This window comes from Echinops telfairi, unplaced genomic scaffold, assembly GCF_000313985.2.
Source record: "Echinops telfairi isolate 266 unplaced genomic scaffold, ASM31398v2 ScPeMD7_7424;HRSCAF=8462, whole genome shotgun sequence".
NCBI classification, from domain to species: Eukaryota; Metazoa; Chordata; class Mammalia; order Afrosoricida; family Tenrecidae; genus Echinops; species Echinops telfairi.
The window spans coordinates 16,756,122-16,782,531 of NW_022111324.1; the positions used below are offsets into that span (position 1 = coordinate 16,756,122).

At 35.5% G+C, this 26,410-nt stretch overlaps 1 protein-coding gene across 2 annotated transcripts in view; it reads right to left on the bottom strand.

The window, feature by feature from the left end:
* COP1 (COP1 E3 ubiquitin ligase) overlaps nt 1–26,410 on the bottom strand; it is a 185,029-nt gene that overhangs the window by 130,686 nt on the left and 27,933 nt on the right. For both annotated transcript variants that reach the window (XM_045298112.1, XM_045298111.1), the window contains exons 6-7: nt 17,408–17,467; nt 15,877–15,953 (exon numbers count right to left, since the gene is read on the bottom strand). In XM_045298112.1, the coding sequence (XP_045154047.1) occupies nt 15,877–15,953; nt 17,408–17,467 (137 nt within the window). The remainder of the gene's footprint in view (nt 1–15,876; nt 15,954–17,407; nt 17,468–26,410) is intronic.

Sequence of the window (26,410 nt, forward strand, 5' to 3'; positions counted from 1 at the left end):
CTCCTTCCCTTCCCTGAACCATCGATCCTGCTGTTCTCTCCACGAGATTGTTTATGCTGCCTATCTTATATAGACATCTGTCTACTGAGTCTTATGAATGTTTTCCTTTTTTTAAAGAAATAAAAGCTTTGCAATGGGAATCATTCTAGATCTCAGCCTGCATGTCTCTTCATTTGGATCCTGTCATTGTGAAACTAAACATAAGTATAATGTTTTTTTGAGTTCTATTAAGTCCTTTTAGTGAATTATTATACTCAAAGGAGTAATGGTGGCCATCATAAAAAGTGAGGTGGGCCTGGGGAACCCCCTCCTTATTGCTGGTATCCTGAGAAAGCAGAGGAAACATGTAAACTTGGAGACAGCAATTCAGTAACATGGGGCTTGTTTGCACGACTTGAGGTTCTGCTTAGCATCCCGAAGCAGGCTGGAGGGCAGGGTAAGGATCCCTGAACTATAGCTGGCATCCTTAGAAGGTAGGTAAAAGAGCCTCCTCACTCTGTAGCAGTAGACCAGAAGCAAAAATACTGAGACCTCCAATTTTGTGGTGGGCATCTAAGGTATTGGGAAAATTTGACAGACTGAAAGATTATGCACTTGAACTTGTGAGATCTCATCTGGCTCTGAGGGTTGAGGTCAGAGAAAGAAGCAATGCTTTATGGTACGTGTCAGACAGAGGTGAACAGAAATGAAATGAACGGAACAAAATTACAACAATTTTCCTGCACATTAAAAACCTATATGCCATGGAAACGTGCACCTAATATTCACTTAATCTCAGTGTCCCTATCCTTTCCCACTCCAAAATGTTATGATAAAAGTTCATGTTGAAAACCCCATATCTGGTTATACTCTTCATAATGTTACACTCTTCTTGTGTTAATTAAACATGATAGTTTGGGGGGGGGGGGGCTTTCTTGTAGATACTAGCAAGCACACACAGAAGTTAACCAGAACAAACCAGACCCTACTAGTGTGGGCCCCCATTCATGCTCAGAGCTTTCCAGTCAAGAATCCAACTTATGAAACCCCCTAGAAAGATTTCAACCATCCTCAGGCTCATATCACTCCGTTTTATTAATATGTATAGTTTTCATATTTATTTCCCTATAAGTCTGAGAACCCATAAATGTCGGGGGAGATAGATCTCAAGAACCATCATCTTGTTCAGCACTTTGCAATAATGTCACTATGCAATACTTTCTCTTTTTCAAAGTTCCGGGACTGATTGGATTTTTTGTTTCATTAACAAGGAGACAGAAAACTATTAAAGGATAGAAATAAATGGAAAAATAACTTTTGTTGTCTTTTTTTTAATATGAGGTGGTACTCCACAAAAATAATTTTTTTTCTTCAAAGCTATATTGTTTGTTTGTTTGTTTGTTTCTTTTTAACAAAACAACCTTATCACTTCAAAATACTCTCCATTACACTTAATACATTTGTTAAATCTGCCATTCAATTCTTGGAAACATTTTTTAAACTCCTCTGGACGGCTGACAGCACCTTCCTTTTTTTTTTTTTCACCTCTTCCATATCATCAAATATCTGTCCTTTCATGTCCCTCCTCATTCATGGAAACAAAAAGACACATGAAACAAGGGGGGTGAATCAGGTGCGAGGGAAAAGAGGAATGCTGTTTTTGGCCAAAACCAGGCGCACTGAGATGGCTGCATGAGCTGGTACATTGTTGTGGTGACAAAACCAGTTCCCTGTCTGCCACAAATCAGGTCTTTTTTGTGTGTCACACACTGTTAGGCAATCTTCTCCGAACCTCTAAATAGAAAGTTTGATTAACAATCTGACCTGGTGGAATAAACTCCAAATGCACTACAAGTTGATGTTTTCGTCCATTCAGGAAGTTGACAGACGTCCAAAATGAGGTTTGTCAACAGTAGACATTTCACCTTTTTGAAATGAGGAAACCACTCACACACTTGAGTTTTTCCCATAGCGCTGTCCTTCTAAGCTGTGTTCAACATCACAACAATTGCTACGATATTTTTCCTGAGCAGGAAATGAAATGTCACACCACATGCTATTCTCTTAAATTGGCCATTACAAAAAAACGAGGTTTAGGTGAAACTGCTTTTATGAAAAAAAAATTCACCTTGATAAGAGAGAACCTTTCCAGGCAATGCCACTGGGCAGGAAATATGTGTACTACAAAAGCTCCACCCAGCAGAGCTTTTTTCCGTTTTGCGGGGGTGGGGGTACCGCGCTCGTATATTATAAAAACGTAATACTAGTTGTTTCTGCCTTGGTCAAAAAGAACATGCTTTCTGCATTTTGTTTTGTTTTGTTTTTCCCGAGTGGTACCCCAGCTCTCGGCATTCTAGCTTCCCCTCCCTTCATTCATCTTATCATACTATCCCCAGCACCTTTATCTCCCATTATTTTATTGAAATTAGCCTATGAAAACTATCAACACCTGAAAACAGCATGGCATTACAGAAAGGACTTCAAAATTCATGGGAAAATCGCACTTTTAATACTAATTTTTCCATGAAGTTTTAAAATTTCCTCGTTTACCAAACATGATAAAACAGCACTTTTTTTAGTGTTCTTCTCTTTTTCTACTATAGACATGCGTATGTATTGTCTACCCTGGTTAAATTTAAGCAATCGAGAGTACTGATTTAAATGGTTCTGTGTACATTCCTAAAGTTAATTATTTTAGTACTCAATAACCTCAATGGTTAAGACAGGTACTCTTACGTGTACAAACTCTGATAATAAAAGTCTGTTTGAATTTCACCACGTGGCAGCTAAATGATTCTGGATGGATTGTTTATCTCATCTGGCCTCCATTTTCCCAATTTATTAAATATGGATGACCCTTCAGAGAGGTCTGTAATTTAAATGAGATGATGAAATTAAAGTTCTCAGTGCAATGCCACAAATGATATTCAATAAATCTTATTTTCTATTATTAGCATCAGTAACAAGATCAGTCATAAAAGTGTATGTTTCTAAAACGTTAAGATCAGATAGAACTCTTCTCATAGAAGTACTCCAACTCCAGAGCAGGGCAATCCTCTATTCCCTTAACTCTCTGTACAGACCGCTTCTAGAGAGAATGGGGAAAGGTAACCACTGTGCATATAAAACAGAAGTACCAAGTCTTTCAAATACATGTTTATCCGTTATAGGAATGTAATAAGGATATAAACATAGGTTCTACTATATTTATTTAAAGATGAGAAAAGCAAAGGTATACAGGGAATGTTAATAAACTTGTTATGGATTAATCATTGGGCTGCTGACTGCAAGCTTGGTGGTTCAAATCCTTCAATCGTTCCTTGAGAGAAAGACGTCTATTCCTACCAAGATTTACAGTGTTGGGAACTCTAAAGCACTACTACTCTGTTCTGCAGGGTCGCAAAGACTTAGCATTGACTCAGTGGCAGTGGGTTTGGTTTTGATTAATTTAAACCTGCTAAATTCAAGCTGCTAATAAGAGTGACATGGAAGTTGTACCCAAGAAATTGCAAAATGCTATGGTAAGATTGCCGAAGTGACCTGTCTTTTCTTTTTTGCCAATGGCTGGCAATTTTTAAACAAGGAGTTTTAGTTTGTCTTAATGTTTAATTCTCAATTTTCTGTAATGATTTCTACAACTCTCTCACCTGCTAAAACTTTACAGGATCTGGAGCAAAAGGTCAATATTAGAATCCTGGTTACACTACTAGGTTCACAGCTGGACTGGGCAAATTATGTGACACTTATGGCTTCATTTTCTTATCAAAAAAGTAAAAAGGATAATAAAACCTATTATTCAGGAATTGTTGAGGAAAATATGCAAAATCCAAGTGAAAATTAACATACACTCTTTTCATTTACGATCTAGTATTTTAAAAGAGCATTGTTACTTTTTTAACAGTAACAAGTCAGGGAATCTAAAGGAATTGCAATAAGACAAATATTGTAAAAATTGTTAGGCTTTTAAAACTATTGGGCTCCACAAGATTCTATAAAACTTTAATTCCTAAAACCAAAAACTCTGAAATGCAATACTTTTTAAAACTTATCTGTAGGCAAAACTGGACCTTTAAACTTGGTAGTAATTATCATTATGTATCCCATTATGGCAGCATTGAATTACTCTATACGGCTCCTTCTAGTCACTCTTTGTAATTTTCACTGGATGGCTGGTCGGGACCATGTAACTAAGGTGTATGAGACACTAACATTGGGATTAAGTCAGTTTTGTCATTCTGCTGAGGATTATTGAGTCATCTCAGAAGGAGGAACCAGGGAACCTCATAAATATCAAGAAGAGACAGCTCTGAGTGAGGTGTGCCCTACAGACCCCAAGATCCCTGGTCAGAAGAGTGACAGCAACAGAGGTGACAGCACTGAGAGACAAGACAGAGCAACAGGCTTCCCAGTCCACAGACAAGTAAAAGTGAGTGCCTTCAGAAACAAGCCTGGCTTGCAGAGTGGAGGGTCTTTTGGATATTTATCAATGCTAAAGGAGTTTCTGTAGCATTTGCTGAAGCAGAACATAGGTCAAGGGGTCACATGGCTGAGAAGTAAAGAAACTAAGAGAAGAGAGGTGTGCTTACTAACAGAAAAAAAAGAAAGGAAAAAAAAATCACTGCTGTTGAGTCAATTCTGACTCATAGTGACCCTATAGGACAGGTCTAAACTGCGTCTGTTGGTATTTAAGGCTGTAAGTCTTCATGGGAGCTGAAAGTCTCATTTTTCTCCCACAGAGTAGCTGGTAGTTTCAAACTACAGTCCTTATGATTAGCAGCACAATCAATGTGTAATCCACTACACCATAAGAAATACACAGTGCAGACATAAGAAATTGTACCTAATATTTCTGATCCTACACACAGCCTGCTGGCTTCCCTAAAAAAAACAAAACGACCCATAATCATGAGCATTGTATTGTAGTTCAGTTCTATGTGGTCACTAAGAATTATTGAACCTAGCAGAGAAGCAAAATGCCATGGGAGGAATATTTGGTACCAAAATATGGTAAAGAAGTTTGGAAGGTGAAGGCAAGTCTCGCCTCCACTTCTAGAAATTGGTCTTATGATCAAAATGGGTGCATAAGCAAATGTGGTGAAGAGAGCAGATGATGCCTGGCTATCAAAAGATAAAGCATCTGGGGTCTTAAAAATTTGAAGTAAACAAGCAGTCATCTAGCAGAGAAACAAATAAGCCCACATGGAAGAAGTACATCAGTCTGTGTGATCATGAGGTGTCGATGCAATCAGGTATCAATTATCAAAAGAGCCAAAACAAATAACTATATTGATGCGAACGAGGGGGTTTGGAGTGAAGACCTAAAGCCCATCTTTAAGCAATCGGATATCCCCCCACAGAAGGGTTATAAGGAAAGGATGAGTCAACCAAGGTGTAGTATAGCCCCGACGAATCCCACATTTCTCTAGTTCCTGAATACTTTCCTCCCCTCCACCGCCCCCACTACCATGACCCAGTTCTATCTTACAAATCTGGCTAGACTGAAAAACACACATTGGTACAGATAAGAGCTCTCAATACATGGAATTCTGAACAGATAAACCCCTCAAAAACAATAGTAGGAGTAGCAATATAATAAGGGGAGGGAGATGGTCAGGAAGAGGGAAAGGTAAGGAAGGGGGAACCCATCACAAGATCAGATATATAGTCCCCACCCCAAGGGGATGAATAACAGAAATGTGGGTGAATGGAGAAAAAGGACAGTGTAAGATACGAAATAATAACAATATATAATTGATCAAGGATTCATGAGGGTAGGGTGGGGAAAGAGGAGCTCAAGGAGAAAATGTTTTGGAAATGATGATGGCAACATATGTACAAATATGCTCGATCCAAATGATGTATGGAATATTATAAGAGATGTAAGATCCCCCAATAAAATGATTTTTTTTTAAAGAAAGAAATTTGTCTAATGCTAATGTAGAGTTAGATTCTTGATCCTCCTTGTGAAGTCCAAGGGCAGACACAGCTCCTATGCCATCTCCATACTCATTAACTGTGAATATTCATGTTTCAATGTTAAAATAACAATGAACTTGATTTTAGGGAAGAGCCTCTGATTCCTCAATCAATATTGCAAAACATATGGTACATGTGCTGTGTTATCTTCCTACCACTGGTGAAAACATATCTATATGCTGCAGTGTGAAGCTCCAAAGGATTCCAAGGGGGTTGGTAATCTATACACTGTAGAAAGTTCGGTTTACTTCAAGGATGCAAATTTCTTCTGTAAAAAAAGAATTAGGCTCAAGAAAACAAACTTTACATTTTCTACAGGAAAGATAGATTAAATATATTATTCAAAGAATATCAGTTGTTACAGTGTTTGAGAACTCAAAAGTATTTTCCAGGATACTCTCATCCTCTTGCAATTTTTAAATTAGAAGGTAGAAATAGTTAGTTATATGGTAGGTTATGTGAACTTAATATCTATATTGCCTTTAAAATGTGTATAATACCATAATATTCAAGAATTTTTTGTTTAAAAAGACAGTTCATTTAAACTTCCTGTGTCATGAACCTCAGTCTCCACAACCCTGAAATCAGAAGAACTAACCACAGCCCAACTACCACTACCAATGCTATGAATAGGATCACATTAGAACCTACTGGGTAAAGTGGGAGCAACATATGGAACAAAACTTAAAATCATAAAAAAGCTAAGGCTCCCTGGTCAGATAAAAAATGGTAGACTAGCCCTCAAGATTATGAACCTTAGCCATTGTTCAGACCCTCAAGCTAAAGTTACCCAACTTTCAACTATTAGCTAGGTCTATGAAGTGAACAGTAAGAGTTGGGAGGTATATACTCCATAGAACTATCAGTCATTAGAACTCAAAAGGACAACACATGTCCAAGGATAAAGTTCACAAGGCAAGGCGTTAGGAAAGAATTAGCAGGAAAGGGAAAGATATGGAGGAAGTAAAATAAGAATCACACTGGGGAGACAGCAATCAGTGACATGAAAGAAAATATATAAATGTATATACGAATTGTTGAGTAGAAACTTATTCTGTAAATTTTCACCCAATTCACAATTAAAAATTAAATACTAGTAACAACGTCTACCTTTCACAAGTTTTTCACTTAGAGAAAGAAAACCGTTTTCTTTGTAAGAGAACTTTCCTTAGAAAAAAGTTAGTGCTGGCAGGTGTAAAAAGCAACTATGAAAATTTCAGGAAGATGAAACAGGTCTACATCTATTGCTTTATTGCCTTGAGCCGTAAACAACTTTGCTTGGTAGAAGTTCAAAAACCAAAATGATTAAGTTCACAGAAGTAAGACTGACATATCTGATCTACTTCCAACAAAATTATTGAAAATCTTAGTACATTAGGGTGTTATTAGGTTAATTATTTTACTACTTTATGAATTGAAGGTTAATTTCTAATAAGATAAAACACAGTATAGTATATTTAGAATTCACAGATAGGAATCGTGAATTAGAAAATGATATAGTTGCTACAGGAGCTCTGGTGAGTCAAGGGGCTAAGTACTCCACTACTAACCTCGTGTTAGTTACCTTTGGAACCCATCCAGTGGTTATGCAGGAGAAATATCTAGCAATCTGCTTCCATAAAGACTACAGCCAGGAAAATCCTGAGAGTCAGGTATATTCTGTCATAAGGAGGTACTATGAGTTCAAACCGACTCAACTACAGCTAACAACATAATTGTTAGGAATATAGGGCTTACAAAAACCCTATTGTTGTCAGTTGCCATCCAATCAATCCCGACTCATAGTTACTCCTCTTGTGTGGAGTAGAACTTCTCCACAGGGTTTTAAAGGCAGACCCAACCATCTCATCTTCTGAAGAGTCTCTAGGTGTAAGTCCAAACTGCCAATCTTTCAGCTACCAGTCTAGGGCTTCACTGTTTGCAAGTTATCTGAAAGAGCTCTAAATGGAAAGAACTTAGAAGAAGCATTCAAAAAATAATAACAAAAGATTCAAAGGTAGGGGTGGAGGTTTCCAGGAAATAAGAATATATGATGGCATTTGAGTAGGGAGAAAGTAAGCAGTGATGGGATATGAAATTCTAACCATCAGTACAGCTACTTTTATATCTAAGCTAAGAAGTCCTGGTGGTGCGGTGGCTGTTTGTCTGCTAACTGAAAGGTTTTCAGTATGAACCCACCAACTGCATTGCAGGGCAAAGATGAGGCAGTCAGCTTCTTAAAAGAGTTACAGCTTTGGAAACCCTATGGGGCAATTCTATTCTGCCCTATAGGGTCAGAATGGTTAGAATCAACTCATTAACAATGGGTTTTAGATTTTAGCATCTAAACCAGGTTTGCCACATAAAGTATACAGTTCTCTCACCATTAACCAAAAAAAACAAAAGTCACTGCTATGGTCAATAGCAAACCCCTGTGGTTTCTAAAACTATAAACCCATTCTTGTGGGTTTCTAAAACTGCAACTGTTTACAGAAGTATTAAACTGCACCTATAATAATCAAGGGAGTGAAGAATATGATTCTAACATGAGAAAAAAGAAAAAAAGAGGGTCTGACCTAAATATATGAACAGAATCATCTAGAACGGTTGGCAAATATCAAACTTTACTTCCTTATCAGAGTTATTTTGAACTTCACTGGCTCTCTCAAATCTAACTTGATTTAAGATATTTTAAAGAGTGTAAGAAGAGATATGTGACTTTACACAATAGAGAATATAGAAACAATTTTTATCCCATCTTCCCCCATAAAGGTGCTATTAGCCAATTATAAAACTCAAATATTTAAGTTTTGAACTTTCTTTTATAGAAAAGGAAAAATATGTATAAATAAGCATGGCAAATTGAGAGCATTTATAAAAAGCAACTTATTAGTAATAAAAATAGATTCATTAATGTCTCCCTATTTTTTAAAAAGATGACCACTAAGATCTACATTTGAATCTCTAGGCTTCAATTCAGACCTAAAGGATTAGAATTTGGGGCTAGGGCTTATAAAGATGCATTTCAAATAAGAGATTCTGTTGGTACTCATGCACGGTGAAATTTCAGCTCTTCAGACCTCAGACTTCAGAATTTATCATCAAGCAAGTTAATTAAAGCTTATAGAAGAAATTCTAAAATTTCTTTTTGTTTTGCTTTGAATCCTGAAAGGCCTACTAATACAATATAATTAATGAAGTTTTAGCATAAAATGCATTTTGATGGCTTATAATTCTTCAGATCAAACTTTATTACTATCACAATTCGAACAGATAATTAGCCAGAATACCAATTTTTTAACCCTAAGACCAGACAATCATGACAATAGGACCCTAGGGTCTATCAGACTCACAAATGTAGATCTAATGCAAAGCTTCCCACAGTGGGAAATACAGTCCCTTGGGTGCAGGGGAGGGCTGTTGGAATGATACAGGAAATGTATATAAAAAAGCAGACACCTATACTTTATGTGCTATTATGGGCTATAATACAAAAGATCTTAATTGCCAGGAAGGTGCTAATTTTTTTTTTCCTGAAAAGGGGGTGGTAGGGCAATTATATTCTAGAATTCGTGCTCTAGGGAACAAATGAAGAAATTGCACTGATTCAAAGAACATTTTCATAATGTGCTACATTTCTATTGTCAATCGATTTTGTTGAGAAATTAAAGATTTATATCTATTTTGTTACTAAGTAAGTTTGTTTACTTTATTTGTGTGTTTGATTCTATGGTTTTGTTTTGTTTTAGTGTAAGTTTAAAACTCCTTAAAGATTCTTCAATGTCTAAGGCATGAAGTTCAACTCCATTGCATGGTATATCAAATTAGATTTAGGACAAGTAACCATTAGTGTATCTAGCAATAAAATAATAAACTGGTTTAATACTTGTTCAAATTTCCATAGGTCAAATGTGGGTCATGCGTCAAGCTGCTAACTATAAGGAGTTGGTATCTCACAACTTAAAAGAGCAAAATTTCCCAATGCAAGAATATGTAAAGGACCTGTTTATTACAAATAAGATGGCTCTGTTTGTGGCTCTGGGGGAAAAAAAATCATTAATTGAACTCCCTTTGGTCTGGACTTGCAGGTCACATGAGAATTTTTGCTGGTAATTAGGGGCTGGCTAACACCAAAACAATGACCAAGGAAGCAGGTATCAGCTCGTCTCAAGATCTATTAGCTTATCATGTAGGACTGGCCAATATTATCCTGAAATACCAAGGATCAGATAACATCCTGGTTGTCCAGAACATATCTCAGGAAGGTAGCAAATCCCCTGGGACATGGAAGCAGTGTTAAGAAGCCTCCCAGACCTCACACTATATGTCTTTGTTTTTTCTGGTCATGATAAATTTTGTAGTCATAAGAATGGCATAATATCCATTAAATCTGTGAGCTGTCCCAGTAAATTATTGAACCCAAAGGGGAATCAGGAGTTAACAGGTTAGAAAGTAAGGGTGATATGTGAATTTTTAAGTTGCAGCTGGCATCTGAAAGCATTAGTGGAAAATCAGCCCTGAAATGGTGTGGTATGTCACAAGATTGGGGTATCATGTGGATGCTCAAACTTGTTGTTAGTTATCTGCCTACTTGATAGTCTGAAGATGTCCTTTTAACATGTGACCTAGCTCCCATAGGAAATGTTAGTAACGAAAGAAAAGACAAATAAATATGAGGGGTAAAATCAATCCAAACCACATTTCTGGAATTGGATTCATGCTAATCCTTTCATATAAATGTCATTTGATTCCTTGACAGCTGCTTCCATAAGCACTGAATGTTGATCTAAGTAAGATAAAATCCTTGACAACTTCAAATTCTTAACTATTTACCATTTAGGATGCTGCTCATAAATCCATTTTTTAGGTGTATGGTTTTTAAAATATTCATGTATAATCCATAATGAAGGCTATAATCTTTGCTCTTCATCACTAACACTTCAAGTCATCTTCATTTTTGACAAGCAAAGTTGTGTCATCTGTATATCACAGATTGTTAATGAAGTCTCCAATTCTGATGCCCAATTCTTCATTTATTTCACTTCCACAGATTATTTGTTCAGCACACAGACTGAACAAGTAAGGTGAAAGAATACAGCAATTCCGTACCTCTATAGAGTATCCTTGTGTTCTGTTTGATGGATTACCTCTTGATTTTTGTTCAGGTTCCTCTTGAGCATAATTAAGTGTTCTAGAAATTCCATTTGTCACAATGTTATTCATAACTCAGATTCACAGAGTCACTTCCCCTCTCTTAGTAAAACACAGGCAAACATCTTGGTGGCATTCTTTGTTTTAGCCAAGATCTACATCAATGCCCGATGCATATCTTGTCCTCGTTGTGTTCAAGTGCAGCTCGAAGTTCTTTCTTCAGAACCAGCAGTTCTTAAGAGTATGCTACCTCCTCATATGTTTGAATGGCAACCGATTCTTTTTGATAGAGAGACTCAGTGTACTCATTTTCTAAATGCCTGCTCGGAAAAAACCACAACACTGCCATCGAGTTGATTCCAACTTATAGCAGCCATATAAGAGAAGAAGTGCCCCTTTGGGTTTCCAAGGCTGTAAATATTTATGGGAGCAGAGTCTCAGCTTTTCTCCTGTGGAGCCACTGGTAGAGTTGAACTGCTGATCTAGCAGACCAACATGTAACCGACTATACCACACCAGGTATCCAATAAGCATAATTAAACAGTCATGTGAGGAAGTTAGAGAAGAATTTGATTAATCTAGTCATACACTTTTATGCAACATTAAGTTCCTAAGTTTTCAGTACTTTATGCAATCAAATTATAAAATGCGTTAGTACTCAAGAGTATTAAATCATTATTGTATGTATTTGGTTTTAACAATAAAGTTTCCTAGTACCCATAAAGTGCTTTTCCTTTCCATTATACCTACACTTAGGTTTATTGGGACTTTCATTAAGATAGCAGAAGCAAATTAAAAGGTATATCTAAATACTGACTGGCTGAACAATTGAAAAGTAGCAAAAGTATCTTATACAAAACTCAATATATTTAATTTTTATGGCTGTAAGCCAAAATTGATTTGTTGCCATTGGGTTTGGTCTTGGATTCCAACATCACAAGAAACTTTAGCAAGCATTTCAGAACTTAAACTAATGGATGCATTTCTCTTTTTTTAAAAAGAATTAAATTTATGATCAATAACGAATATCTTATCAATAAAAACACTTTAAACATCAGAGATTCCAGATCAAAAATTATATTTACTATTTGATTTTACCTTAGAAATGGCAGAAAGATATTCTCCCACTATAACTCAACTATCTGGATCCTAGCAAAACATATTCAAATAGTATATTATCTTCAAATTAGAGTCTTTAAAGTTTAGAAAGCACAGATGAAAGCAATTAGTATATCATCGTTATGAAATTCCTGCTAAAACAAAGAATAAAGCAATTATGAAACAATTATTTCTAATATAAAAATCACATCAATGAGAATTTTTTTTTATTTACAAGGAAGGCTAATAGCAATGGCTTTAAAGATAGTTTAAAGTCCAAGAAAAAAACCATTTAACATGACCATGAATATAGCATGTCACAGAATCATACTTAGAAATGGTTAAAATGTTTTATCACAATTAAAGTAAGCATATATGTACGTATACCCAAACCCATAAAAACTAAATGTACTGCCATCAAGTCAATTCAATCATAGTGACCCTACAGAGCAGAGCGGAACTGCCCCCGCGGGTCTCTGTGACTTTAACTCTTTAAAGGAGTAGAAAGTTTCCTCTTTCTCTTGTGGAGCAGCTGGCAGTTTAAAACTACATGACACAAAAACAAAACAAAATCCACTGCTGTGACCTATAAAAAGACGTTTCCCCAGCTTTGTCTCCCCCAAAGATATGCCAAACATTAGAGGCTGTTTGCTAGCACATGGTGGGAGGTCAGATGCTTAGAGATATTCTCCCTGCAGACATTCAGCCATCAGACTGTGGTCTAGTCCACTCTAGGTGGGGTTCACACCCCACTGAAAAGGACAGTAATTGTTTCCATGGAGAGCCAGAGAAATGGTCAAACCTGCTCAGTGACATCCAAAGTTAGGCTGCCATCCTGAATCTAGGATCCGCCTATCTTGTCACATGTGTGCCCCAATACCTTCCTTTCCTATTGCATGTAGACCCCTAGATTGTCCCCCTCCCATTGCTGTATTACCTGTAGGACAACCCTTTCCTGTGACGTAGGTCTTTACCTGTAATTAGGGGGCTTGCACGTCCCAAAAAGACATATAAGCCTTGGTTAGCAATAAATCGCTCTCTCCCCTGCCCTGTACCACCAAGAGGAGCTGAAGTGAGGATGCTACCATGAAATGTGTCTGACTCCTTCATTTTACTCTCTCTCCTATCTCTCTAATTCTCTATGGCTTTACTATAATCTTTACTCATTAGTGCTGTACAATTGAGCCTGCCGGGCCAGTGGTGATTTGTTAGGGGCTAGCTCCATTGACACACTGCCACTCAATTACTTATAATTCCTGGGGACCCTATAGTTCAGAATAGAACTGCTCCTTAGGGTTCCCAAGGAACTGTATATCTCTAGGGAGTCTATTGTTTCACCTTCTTCCCAAATGTCAACTGATGAATTCAAACTGCTGAGCACGAAGCTAGCTTCCCTATGCCAAGCCCACTATACCACCAGAGCCCCTTTAGATACATATACCCACCATTACTTCTCATCATATAACTTTTATCCTCAAACAAAATCCAATGTTGTGGAGTCCATTCCCGGTCTTCATGACTGTAACTCTTTAGAGAAACGGACAGATTCATCCTTCTCTTGCAGAGGGGCTGGTAGTTTTGAACTGCCAACTTTGAAGTTAGCAGCCTAATAATTATCACACACCACCAACAGCATTCCAATCACCTTTACAACTAACCATAAGAGATTATTACTAGATTCCATTAATCTACTAAATAATTTAAAATTAATACTTCCAGCATCTTTGGAGATGTCATGAAAGCTTTATTATTTTTTCACAATATGCTGCTTTATTTTACAGTATAACCATTTCTCACCTCTCCAATCAATAAAATCCAAATGCCATAATCTCCTTTCTTCTGGGCCATTTGAATTGCTTTAAATTTTTTACATGCTTTCAATGGCACGAGGATGGAAGGAGAGGTGTAGATACACTTTCTTCTCTATTTAGTGTGCTATGTCAGGGAGGAAAGAGGGCTGTTCAAGTTAAGGAGTATTCCTAAATGTCTGGGTATTTTTTCACATAGGAACGAAAATCAACATTAAAAATTCGATTCTGTTCAAAGCTCTCCAATGATATGCTATTATATAGACTTTCAAGGGTCAGCATATTTATCACCTTGGAGTAGCTTAACTATCCAAACTGAAAAAAAGCTTCCCCCATTGCAAAACCCCTTTCCTGTCACTTTTTCTAAAGTACTAGCTAGTTAGTATCTCCCCAACTTTAATACCCATCTGCAAAAGTACTAGTTAATACTTTTAGTACTAGTTAGTATCTCCCCAACTTTAATACCCATCTGTAAAAGACATATTCCAGGAGGGGAGAAACTTTCAGATTTTCACAGCTAGATTCAACACCTAAAACGCCTAGGATTCCATAAGCATTCAATAAAATGTGAGGGCTTCAAAAAAGCTCATGGAAAAAGGACTTGAAAGATAATGGATTATTTGCAAGAATGTTTTGAAGCCCTATTAGAGCAATTAAAATGCAAATACCCATACAATCAGTGAGAGTCTGAATAAAAAGACCTGGACAATATATAGAAATGCTATTGTAAACAGTGAGAGATATAATAATGTAAATAATCACTTTATTAGTAAGTTTTTTGTCATATACTTCTCTGTAGACACAAATAATTATCCCATCACAAAAGGTCCCATATATCTCACAACTTTGAATGTAAAGTTAAGAGATCACAAAATCTCACAAACCTGGTCATTCTTAATTATTCTAGAGAAAATAAGTGTTGAAGAAAATAAGAGACCCAAGAATCAGCAAGAACTCAGAAGAATTTTCCATAACGATGGTGTACAGGAAAAACACCAAGTCTTCAGTAATACTTAATTAGAACATCACTCCACTCCCTACCCACTGCCCCAATAAAGCACACCAAACTAGACCCATAATAGCTTTTCTGAACTGATTTCAGTTCTGAAGTCTAATGTTATCTCTTGAACTAGCATCCGACTGCCTGTAGTTCCCATGCTAGTCTATAGTTATTTGTCTGACTGGGTTCCAATTGGGCCATTCTTCTAAACAGAGTGGGCAAGTTAAAAACAGGGGACTTCATGTAAAATCACCCAACTTGAACATCTCAAGCATATAAGAAAAAAACTCAAAAATGTAGATGATATTATATATATATAACTTTAGACAGAAAAGAAACCAATAGCATTTACTATTTCCTACAACTACTTATTGAATGGACAATTCTAAATTCTACGGAAATGGTAGTAAGCAACACAAAATTAACTCCTGCTGTGATAGAAAACATAAAAGGGAAAACTTAATAACAGTAATTATAAGGAGTTAGAAGAAAATAACAGAATGATCTAAAGTATGCTATCTAACCAATGTCCTCATTTTAAATCTCAAGTTGTACTTTATCACATTTTGCCCTAGTATTACCATTTAATAGTCTCAAATTTTAGTTTCTTAACTTTAATCCACAGATATTTAAGGCTACCATTATTTTGAGAAATTCACTCAGTTTTAATCCACCAATGAATTCCTAATATTCTACTAACTGTTCCTGACACAAAAGCTTCAAATATTAAAAAAGAAAAAAAAAAAAGATAAATTATCTAATTTAATTCACTTCAAGATTGTGTCCAAAAGGAATTTTTCTGGGTTTGTGCACAATGCATGAACAACATTCCTAAATGTGTAGTTTACAATATAAATCCTAAATAATTCCAAGTTTGCAGTGTACCTGTGTGATGGAGAGGGAGCTTCAAATTGAGGCACTGTGCTATCCTCATTGACAGGGGAGTATAAACCGCTCATTTCCTGAAAGCATAAATATTTTGAGTTATTGATGATACCCCAAACAAAAACTATGTACCTCAAGAAGACATGTAATATCATACACCTTTCCAATATAGGTTTTCATCAGTCTCCTTTTGTTGACCATTCCTTTTCTTTTTCTTATTTTATTACTAATCCAGGACAATAATTAAGTATCCGGATAACTAAGAGGGAATGGTAATTGGGGTGTGGGGGGGGGCGGGAAATAGTAAATAGATCATCCTATTCAGCTCTTTAAAGTACATATCATCAACAAAATTTTTAAAATGGACATAAGTCTCCGCCTGAAAAGTATCCTTTACAAACACAAAGAAAAGTAACATTCCTCTGATTCAAATATTAACTTTGCTTAATAATTACTTATATTCAAATTTTTTATTTCTAATTTCCACCTCCAAGAAAGCTCTCCTAAAAGAATATTACTGCATTTATCATGCCTGTGAACCATGCTGACAGCCTAAGCTCCTTTCAATATGAGCAACATTCCAATGATCAGAAACACAGCAAATTTTAAAACACTACCCAAAAAATGCTTAACCAGGCAAGATTATTTCTGGCTAACTCAAAGTCAGTACAATCACACAGGCAAGTGAGTGACAAAAACATCACAGTAGCAAAGTTTGGAATGCCATGTGTGAAACTGAACTTCCACGACATAGAATATCCGGTATCACTTGACATGTTATCAGGAAGAGGAAATTAAAACCTGTAAATAGTTAAAAACATGCACCAAATTTAAACATGCCTGAAAACACTACACTTAAATCATATTAGCCTGTGAGCTTCCCAAATATCCTCCCATGGATTTCCACACATACATTGATTGTATCATAGTGGTAACATTTTCGCATACCTATTTTCAGATTTACCCTAGCACTTAGAAATGCACAGAAAATCTATTGTGACTGCCATGGAATCCATGCCAAATCATGGTAAACCCTATATAAGGCTTCTGCTCTCAATCTTAATGGAAACTGCTTCAATTTTCTCCCTCTGAGCTGCTGGTATGTTTGAACTAACAAAAAAGCAGTCCAATGATTATCCAACAGTGCCACACTGAAATAAGCAAAACTTATTTAATTAATAAAAGAATTGGACAGTCACAAATCACACTAATGGTAGCAATTGAAGGTTTTGAAGGAGCTGACTTAAGTTAATTTAATGCAATTAACAAGCTGATTTTTTCCCCAATCTAATCAAGAGATTTATGGTAATAAAATACTATAAAAGAAAAATAAACCTACATTGTATCATCAAGAAAGTGTTCAGAATGCTCAATCTACAAAAAATGCACTCTCAATTAAAATTAAAGTAACATCTGTTTCTTTCTGAGAACCACGGCCAATCCCATAAATTTAATGTAACAACTTAAAAGAAATGACAATTACAAGAAAGTTAAAAATTGCTAGAGATGCAAGAATGTCTTGATTTCTTACTTCCACTCTTTTAATATCCTCTTCCAGAACACTTAATTCCTTCTGGATCTGTTCCAGTTGCTGTAGTTAAAAAGAGAAAGAAAAAAAACATGCCTAAACCAAACTATACTGTCAGCATCACAATCATAAATAACTTCATATTTGGCAAAGGACTTCTAGAAAACTAAGTACAAATGGCAAACTGTGAGAATTAAAAATCAAGAGAAAAAAAGCTCTGGAAAGTCCAGTATCAAAAATGGAAAAGTGGAGCTTCACACCTTTAAGAAAGCACAATGTTATACTTCTTAACTACTACATAGATTGACTTTATAAACAAAATATGAAATGTGCAACAATGACAAGAAGTAACTTAATGAAAATACATGGTATCAAAAATTGTTTTTAATCATTTCATTTAATTCTACATTTTAATCACATTCTATAAATTTTAAATTTGCTTTTATAGAGATCAAATCCTATGAAATTTAACTTAAAACAATCACAAATAAGCATCCTAATATTTCCTTCTGGTTGACTAAACACATTTGCTTAAGATGTTTTTTGCGTTTTATATCCTGTCTGTTGCACATTATAATCACTTTGTAATCAAGCCATTTAAAAATGTAGACATTTGAGTTGCTAAGTAAACATTCAACAATCTATTTCACTACTCTCCTCTCAGTGAAGATTTAAGTTGTTTGTAAACTATCACCAAAGATTCTAGCAAACAAATCAGTCTGTACTTCTGCTGTTATAACGAGATTATTAAAAATAGTATAATTCAATCAGAAAAAGTAACAAAGCCTTTAAATATAACAAAAATTGCTTTCCAGAAACACTCTACAATTTAAATGTCTATCTATGGCTGTCTTACTCTAACCAGATGTGCTGAACCAATTTTGAAAAGATAAAGCAATGGGAACACATATTTATATAATGGCAAATGTGGAATAAGCAATATTAAATATTAAGAAAATGCAGCACAAACAAGTTAAAGATGACTTTCACAAGATCAATCCACTAACGAGTGGCAAAATGAAATTCAAATCAAGGCAGCATTCATGCTCCAGAATTAATGCTATTATCCACTATGCTCTCTGAAAGTACTATCAATCTCTACAAAATATTTTAATTGTTCACTATTAAGTACTACCTATCTCTGCAAAATATTTTAATTGTTCTAACATCCATTTCTTGAAGGGCTAGTAAAGGTGAGTTCTTCTAAGGTCTATTAGTATTAGCACCTTCTCTTCTGTGGCAACATATGTATAATTTATTATCTAATTGTCAATTTATTCAACTCGTCATCAGTCCTAGACATTGTGCTAAACACAAGGTTTATCAATATATAAAGGAAAAAAAGATAAATATATGTGAATTTATATATAATACATGTAAATTTATATCTATAATACATGTAAATTGTATACATAAAAAAGCTCACTGCATCAGGTCAATTACTACTCTTAATAGCCCTGTGTTACAGAGTGAAACTACCCCTTGGGTTTCCAAGACTTTAAATCTTTACAAGTAAACAGCCTCATCTTTCTCCTGCAAAACATCAGCTGGTAGGTTTGATTCGCTGACCTTGTGGTCAGCAGCCCAACTTTTAGCCCTACACTACACTACCAGGGCTCTGTCTCTCTGTATATGTGTGTGTGTGTGTATATATATGTGTGCATACATAAATACACATGTATATGCATTTATGTGTGTATATACATGTATACACACCAATTTTTAAAAAGCTAAAAGATAGAAGTAATATACAACAAAAATTTTAAAACTAAATAATAAAAAGGCATGGAGAACTTCAATAATCAAAAGCCAGCTGTTGGATAAGACTCATAAATTGATGCATCCCTAAAAGAAATGATCAAGGAAAATATAGGAAGGAAGAAAGAAGTCACACAGAAATAAACAGTGTCAAGAATGAAAGATTACCATTGCAAAATTGCAGGGGCATTGAAAATTTAAGGGGTTAGCTGAAACCCAAAGATGAAGCTATAATAGACAAATCCTAGAAAAAGGATGTAACAAAAATATTAAAAAGAAAAACAGAATAAGCATGTACCTGATAAAAGTAGTTTAATCAATAATTTAAAACTATATGCAAGTAAACCAGGGATTCAGATAGCTTATCTAAAAAGATCTTTTAACATTTAGTCAAGATGACTACACAAATGATTTCAGAGAATAGAAAGAGTACATTCTCTAACTCATTTAACAAGCTAGCAAAGTCACTAAAGTAAGGCAAGATCGATGTAAGAAAATAAAGTATAGGGCAATCTCACATAGATGCAAAACTCTGCAACAAAACATTAGCAAACCCAATGTTGCAATATAGAAGGGAATATTATAATACATTAGGTATGACAGCCAGTCATCCCAGTGGAGTTTTCAGGGCTAACTGACTTCCTGTGCCAATAGTAGGGTGCTGCTGGGCAAAGCAAAGTAAGTATTTTAGATAAAAGGTTGATTGGTTTTCTAATGTTAAACCAATATAATTACTCACATTAAATGAATGAAAAAGCAAGATCTTATCATCTGATGCACAAAAAGTTTGAGAATGCTCCATCTTTATTCATGATTCAGGAAAAAATTTCTGTCAGGAAACCATAGGGAAAATTTTTACTTCTGTGACTAATAAAAGGCGCCTACAAAAAGCCTCGAGAAAACATCATACCTAATGGTGACACGTCCAAAGCTTTCCCTTTGAGATCAGCACCAAGACTAGGATGCCCCGCTATCACCACTTCTATTCATCACTGTACCGGGAATCCTAGCCAGCAGAGTAAGACAAGAAAAATAAATAAACGATATAAGGATCATGAAGGTTGAAGAAACTAAACTGTTATTATTTGAAGACTGTGATGTGTACACAGAAAACATTATGAATCTACAAATAAATTGTTAGAATGAGTTTAACAAGGTTGCTTGATATGAATTTAAAAATCGATATTAAAAAAATAAACCATATATCTTTCTCTATACCAACAACAGTAAGAAACTAAGATTACAGACAAATATACTATTTATAATGCCATGAGAAAAATTATAAAAGACCTAAGAAGATATCTGAAGTTAAGAGGTATAAGAATGATACATGGAAAAAAATATTTTTAATTAAAGAACACTTTTAAAATCTAAACATAAACAGAGAAATACTACTTTCATGGATTAAAAGACTCAGTGTTTACAAAGATGACTTTTCTCCCAAACTGATCTGTAGAGTCAAAGTATTCTCAGTAAAAATCACAGATTCACTGTGGAAATGTAGTAGCTGACTCTAAAATATATAGCAAGACACAGAGCCATAAATGGCAGAGACGTTCCTGAAGAACAGTAAGTGACGTTACAAGCTGCAGTACTTAAGTGTTGTGTTACCACAAGGGCAGACGAAACAGATCATCAGACGAGCCTCGAAGCAGACATATACATATGAAAACTGATGCTGACAAGGGTGGAACTCAAAATAATGGTGCAAGAATGAACTTTTTAAGAAGGGATGCTTAAGCAACTAAATTTCCATATATGAAAAGATCCCTACCTCACATTATACACACAAAATAAATTCCCAAAAGATTATAGATCTAAACAAGAAAGATAAAAAATAAAGGTTCTCGTGGGTACTACAGGAAAATGTCTTCATGAACTCAGGTTGAGAAAATTTCATATACTGACAAAAAAGGCAAGACTTTATAATGAGAAATTTTATAGGATTTGTAGCTAAGATCTAAACAACACATCATTAACAAACTCAACCACACCGAAATATGTTCAAACAGGTACTTCCCAAGAGAAGTATACCAAGTGGAAAATAAACATGATACCAAATACTCAACCTCATTAGTCATCAAGAGAAACACAAATTAAAACCACAAAAAAAATAGCAATAGGTATAATAGGAAGACTGGCTAACGTGAAGAGGGGGAAAAAAATGTCTACTGGTACTGAGGACTGACAACAACAATGCTATTAGAATACTCAGGGTATCAGTCGGAGTAAATACAACTGCTTAGGAAAAGTTTAAAATTATAAATTTGAAGACAAACATACTGTGGGACTCATTCGTTCCAATCGTATACATATACCTGATATGCATACACATACATGCAATATGCACACAGTACATACGCAGAATAGCAGTTTGTATATAACCCAACTCAAAAGTTCAAATGTCTATCAACTACAAAAATGGAATATATTCATGTAATGCAATATCATCCACAGCATCAAGAATTAATAAACTATAGCCAATCAAACAGTGTGAGTGAACTTAATATTGAGAAAAAAAATTGAAAGACAGGAATAAAAGCACAAGACACTAGTGCATTTATTTAAAGCTGCAAAGAAAAGAAACATCTACATATATTTAGGTAGCAAAACAATAAAGAAATGCAAAAAGATAATAGCTATCAGGATTGTGATTACCAATGGGCAAAAAAGGAAGCTATTACCTAGCCAGTGTAAACTAGACCTTGGAGAATCCTTACAATATAAACTCAATCAGGATGGTGATTGCATGGATGGTCATTCTACTACAGTGTTTTAAACTGTAAATTTGTTGAGTGTAATTTGTTATTCCACATTAAAATATTCTTAAACCCAATTTCTTAAAATATCAAAAGAAACCAAGACTCATAATGATCCCATCACAGTAAATAAAACAGTAATAAGACAAATGACAGAAGATTCAGATGTTCACTTAAATACATATATTTAGTAAATGGCATGTATGATAACCCATTGCTGTGGAATAAATTCAAGCTCACAGACTGCATAAAATATGGTAGAACTGACTCATACAGTTTCTAAGACTGTCATCTTCATTGAAGCAGATTGCCACATCTTTCTCCCAGAGTAGCTTGTGGATTCAAACCACCAACCTTGATATTAGCAGCCAACCAGTTAACCACTGTGCCACAGGGCTGCTAAATGGTAGAGAAGGCAGCCTATTAAATGGTCTCAAATTACCCTATCTTCTGGTATTCACACTGTGGCATTCCTTTTCTTCAAGTGGGTTATACGTAATGATTTGAAAACAGCAAAATGTAGAAATATCACTTTTAAGATTAAGTTACAAAAAATGTATGACTTCCTAGGGAGCTCTGGTGGTGCAGTGGTTATGCATTGTTGTTAACCACAAAGGCAGCATTCAAAACCACTAGCTGCTCCTAGGGGAAAAGATGAGGCTTTCTACTCCCATGAAGAGTTACAGTAGAAAGTCGCATGAAGTGAGAAGGGACTCAACTGCAGTGAGGCGAGGATGTTACTTCCTTATTCAGCACGATGTGACTTCCTCATACAATGTCCTCTTTTACTCTTGCACACTCCCTCTGGGGGGGAAGACAGCTCCCTTACTATAATTTACCCAGTGAAGAGATCTATGTAGTAGAAATCATAATGCCATCTGTGATAGTTTTTTTGTGCCAACATGGCACCCATAAGATTATGGGTAGAGTTTACCCTTTCTCTCTCTCTCCCTCTCCCCCTCCCTTCCTCCTGGTGAGCCGCTGCGACCTGCCAGAGCCCTGTGATGAACTACACCATTGTACCCACAAGACTTTGCATGCACCAGCTTGTGATCTTCCTGCATTTTGCATCATTGCATGTGACTGCCTAAGTCTGAAAAGGGATTTATAGACTAGTATCAGACCTATGGACTTGAGTGGCTTTGGCCTAGGATGTTTTCCTGAAAGATAAAGCTTCTTGATATAAAGCTCTTTCTTACACGAGTGTTATTGGATTTGTTTCTCTAAGTCAATCTGGCCTAACACATCTTCCAATAGCCAATGGGTTGAGCCCCTAACAGTTAGTGGCCACATCCAACCCCATTATTGAAGCCTGGTGAGAAGTCTTAAGAAGCTACCAGCTAGACTGTTCCAAGATTAATAACCCATAGAAGCTGCGATATCAAATGCTGGTTATCATTAAGTAATTTGTTACACAGCAATAGATCACTAATGCAAATGCCTATATATTCCAGGCATACACCATCATTAAAGAGTCAGTGACCAACCCCAAAATTCACTGCCATCAAGTCTATCCTGACTTACCACCACCCCATATATACATATGATTTGCAAGCTTATATATAAATCATTATGGAAGCACACCACCTCATGTTTCTCCCTTGGAATGACTGATGTGTCTGAACATTGGACCTCTCAGTTAGCATTTACTGTGTCACAAGGGGTGCTTAAGGGGTGCTTAAAAGAAAGTTAGTAGGGAAACATAAATCAAAAAAGGAAAATAAAATGTCAGATTCTAATCGCTGTGTGACAAATTGACACTGGAATAATAAATTAAACCTGAAAAGTAGACTTAACTTCTTAAATTGATATAACCATGTCTAAACCAAAACTCATCAAAACCCCACTTAAAACTTAATTATGACTTTAAAAAGATAATTTTCAAAGTTCAAGTGTTACTCTTGGTTAAATTGAGACTCACTCTTCTACCTGGGCATTCTGTATTTTACTTAAATCAGTTCCAGCATAAGTTATTCTACACAAGAGAAGAACTTTAGCAACTATATTCATGTTTACCATTTGTAACAACTATATTCATTTCAGCCTTTTAACTCAAAGTTATAATATATACAAGATAGAACTACTCACTACCTTCTGTCTACAGTAGAGCAGTATCTATCAGCTAGATTTTGTACATTGGAGCCTACTTATAAATTACAAATCTACTACAGTATACCAAATTCCAATTAAAGAGAAACTTATGAAACTTAACTAAAGTAATTGATAATAGGCTGAAATGTTTAGCTTTGATAACCTAGCTTCTCAGAGTCCCTGGAGTAATTAAAACTGAAGTACTCAAATAACTTCATTCAACCATGGGTAGATTAAAAACAGGAACCCCAAAAAGTATTCATGACAGTGTAGTTTGTACATGCAAGAGGCACCAACATCTAGCCATATCTGGAACTAGTATATTCCTTGGCTAAATTGTGTCCTATGACATAATCCAGGGAGCAAAACAAAAGGGCTATCCTAGAGTCAAACAAGTTGAAAATAATACAGCACAATTTACCCAGAAGTGTAGTCACAAAACGGCAGACATACTAATATTGTGATCAATAGCAGTATCAGAGAAAAAGCTGTGCTTGGGGGCCACCAGCCACCATGAGAGGGAACAGACTAGGATACAAGGGAAATGATTCTCTACTGATATCTCCTGTGTCTGCACACCTTGGGACAATTTTTGTTCTGGATCAGTTATCTCCCAAAGTGAGTGACAATGGTGCCATGGGGAGCCAGTGGAACCACCGAGGGAGGCTGCAAAATCAGATACTAATATTCTATCCAGGACTTTGAAGAGGCTATACTAATAAAAAGTTTTAATTGCCAGGAGGACACGAGAAAATTCTTTTTCTGAAAATAAGATGTTAAGCAAAATCGTTTAAGAACGTATGTCATGATCTTTTGAAGAATGTTTGTATAGTGAACAGCCTGTCAAGACCAAGAACGGAGATGTTTACTAACTAGAATAATAAAAATAATACCTTATTTTGGACATGTTTGCTAGCCACCCTCTTTGAAAGATTCAGGTTTCCTTTGCTCAGGACCCCTCAGTTGTATAAAATATCCACAAATCTGCATGAAGCACCCACTCATATCCATAGCTACACTTTGCAACTTGGCCAACATGAAGAATTAATGCAAATGTCAGCAGATCGGATGCTCTCATCTGTGCCACGGTAATAATGTCCTTTAACTCTGACATGGGAGTCTCATGTTTCCTGCCAGCATCTATGAAACTGTGGCAAGGTAATTTGCTATCTTCCTAATTGGGAAAACATTTGACAACACCCCTTGTTTCTTATAATTCTATGCTATAGGCTTATGCTGTATGCTTATTCTGAGGTAACTTAATATCTGACAATTTTCTGTAGATACCAGGGGACACCTAGAGAAGCAGTGCTTAATACTAAAAAAAAACATTTCTAAGTTAAAAAAAACTTCAGTGGCTATAAAGTACCTTAAATATTTCAGGACAGATAAAGATCTTGACATTTCATTTAAATCCCAGGGAACTTCATGCTTGGACTATCCACTTTCTCTCTGATTTCAAGTTTAACATAAAAAGAAATAGTAAGGGTGTATAGAGAATATTAAAAATTAACCCTTTTCTGGAGTTAAAATGGTGACAGTGAATATGTAGCATTAATAATTCTATTTTCATAATTACTTATAAATCTCCAGTCTTGTTAGGGGTTGCTGGAATTAAAAATATCAGGCTTCAACAAAGCACCATTTAACCAGAACTTGAATTTTCTTGGGAAGAACATAATCATCAGATGACTCTCAGGCTTATGGAAGTCTAAAAAGTACTGTGCGACAGAGCACTCAGATAAATAAGTGACTGGACACTACATGTCTCTCAGTCACAATAAGTCCTAAACTTATAATGAAAACAATGCTTTCATTGGTAAACATATCAACACACCTGTGAACTCAGCAAAAATGAAGGGAAAAAATCAATTAAAAAGATAATGTTCATTTAGCCTACTAACATCAGCATAATCAAACGTAATCTAAATGAACAAAAAGGGCAAAAGAATAAGATGTAATAATCAAAGGTAGAGGAAATATATTTTTAAGATAATGTAAAGTTTGGGAACTATTCAATTAGAATATTTGATCAAAATAGATATCACACATAGCTTTATTTAAGATGAAACACAGGTGACAACCCAGGATATAATTATATATATTTTATTTAAGGTTATCAGAAATAATAAGTACTCAAATTGGAGAACTCATAAATTAAAAACAAGGAATTTTAGATCACTAGGTATTTAAGTATAAAAAAAAAACTTTCAAAGTTAATTATCTTAATTTTTTATACAGAACACAATATTGTGTATTTGATTTTCCTGAGTTTTGTATAATTACAAAATGACCAACCAATTTTGTGAACTATAAAGAACTTTTTAAAAATCATTTTATTGGGGACTCGTGCAACTTTTATCACAATCCATACATACATCCATTATGTCAAGCACAT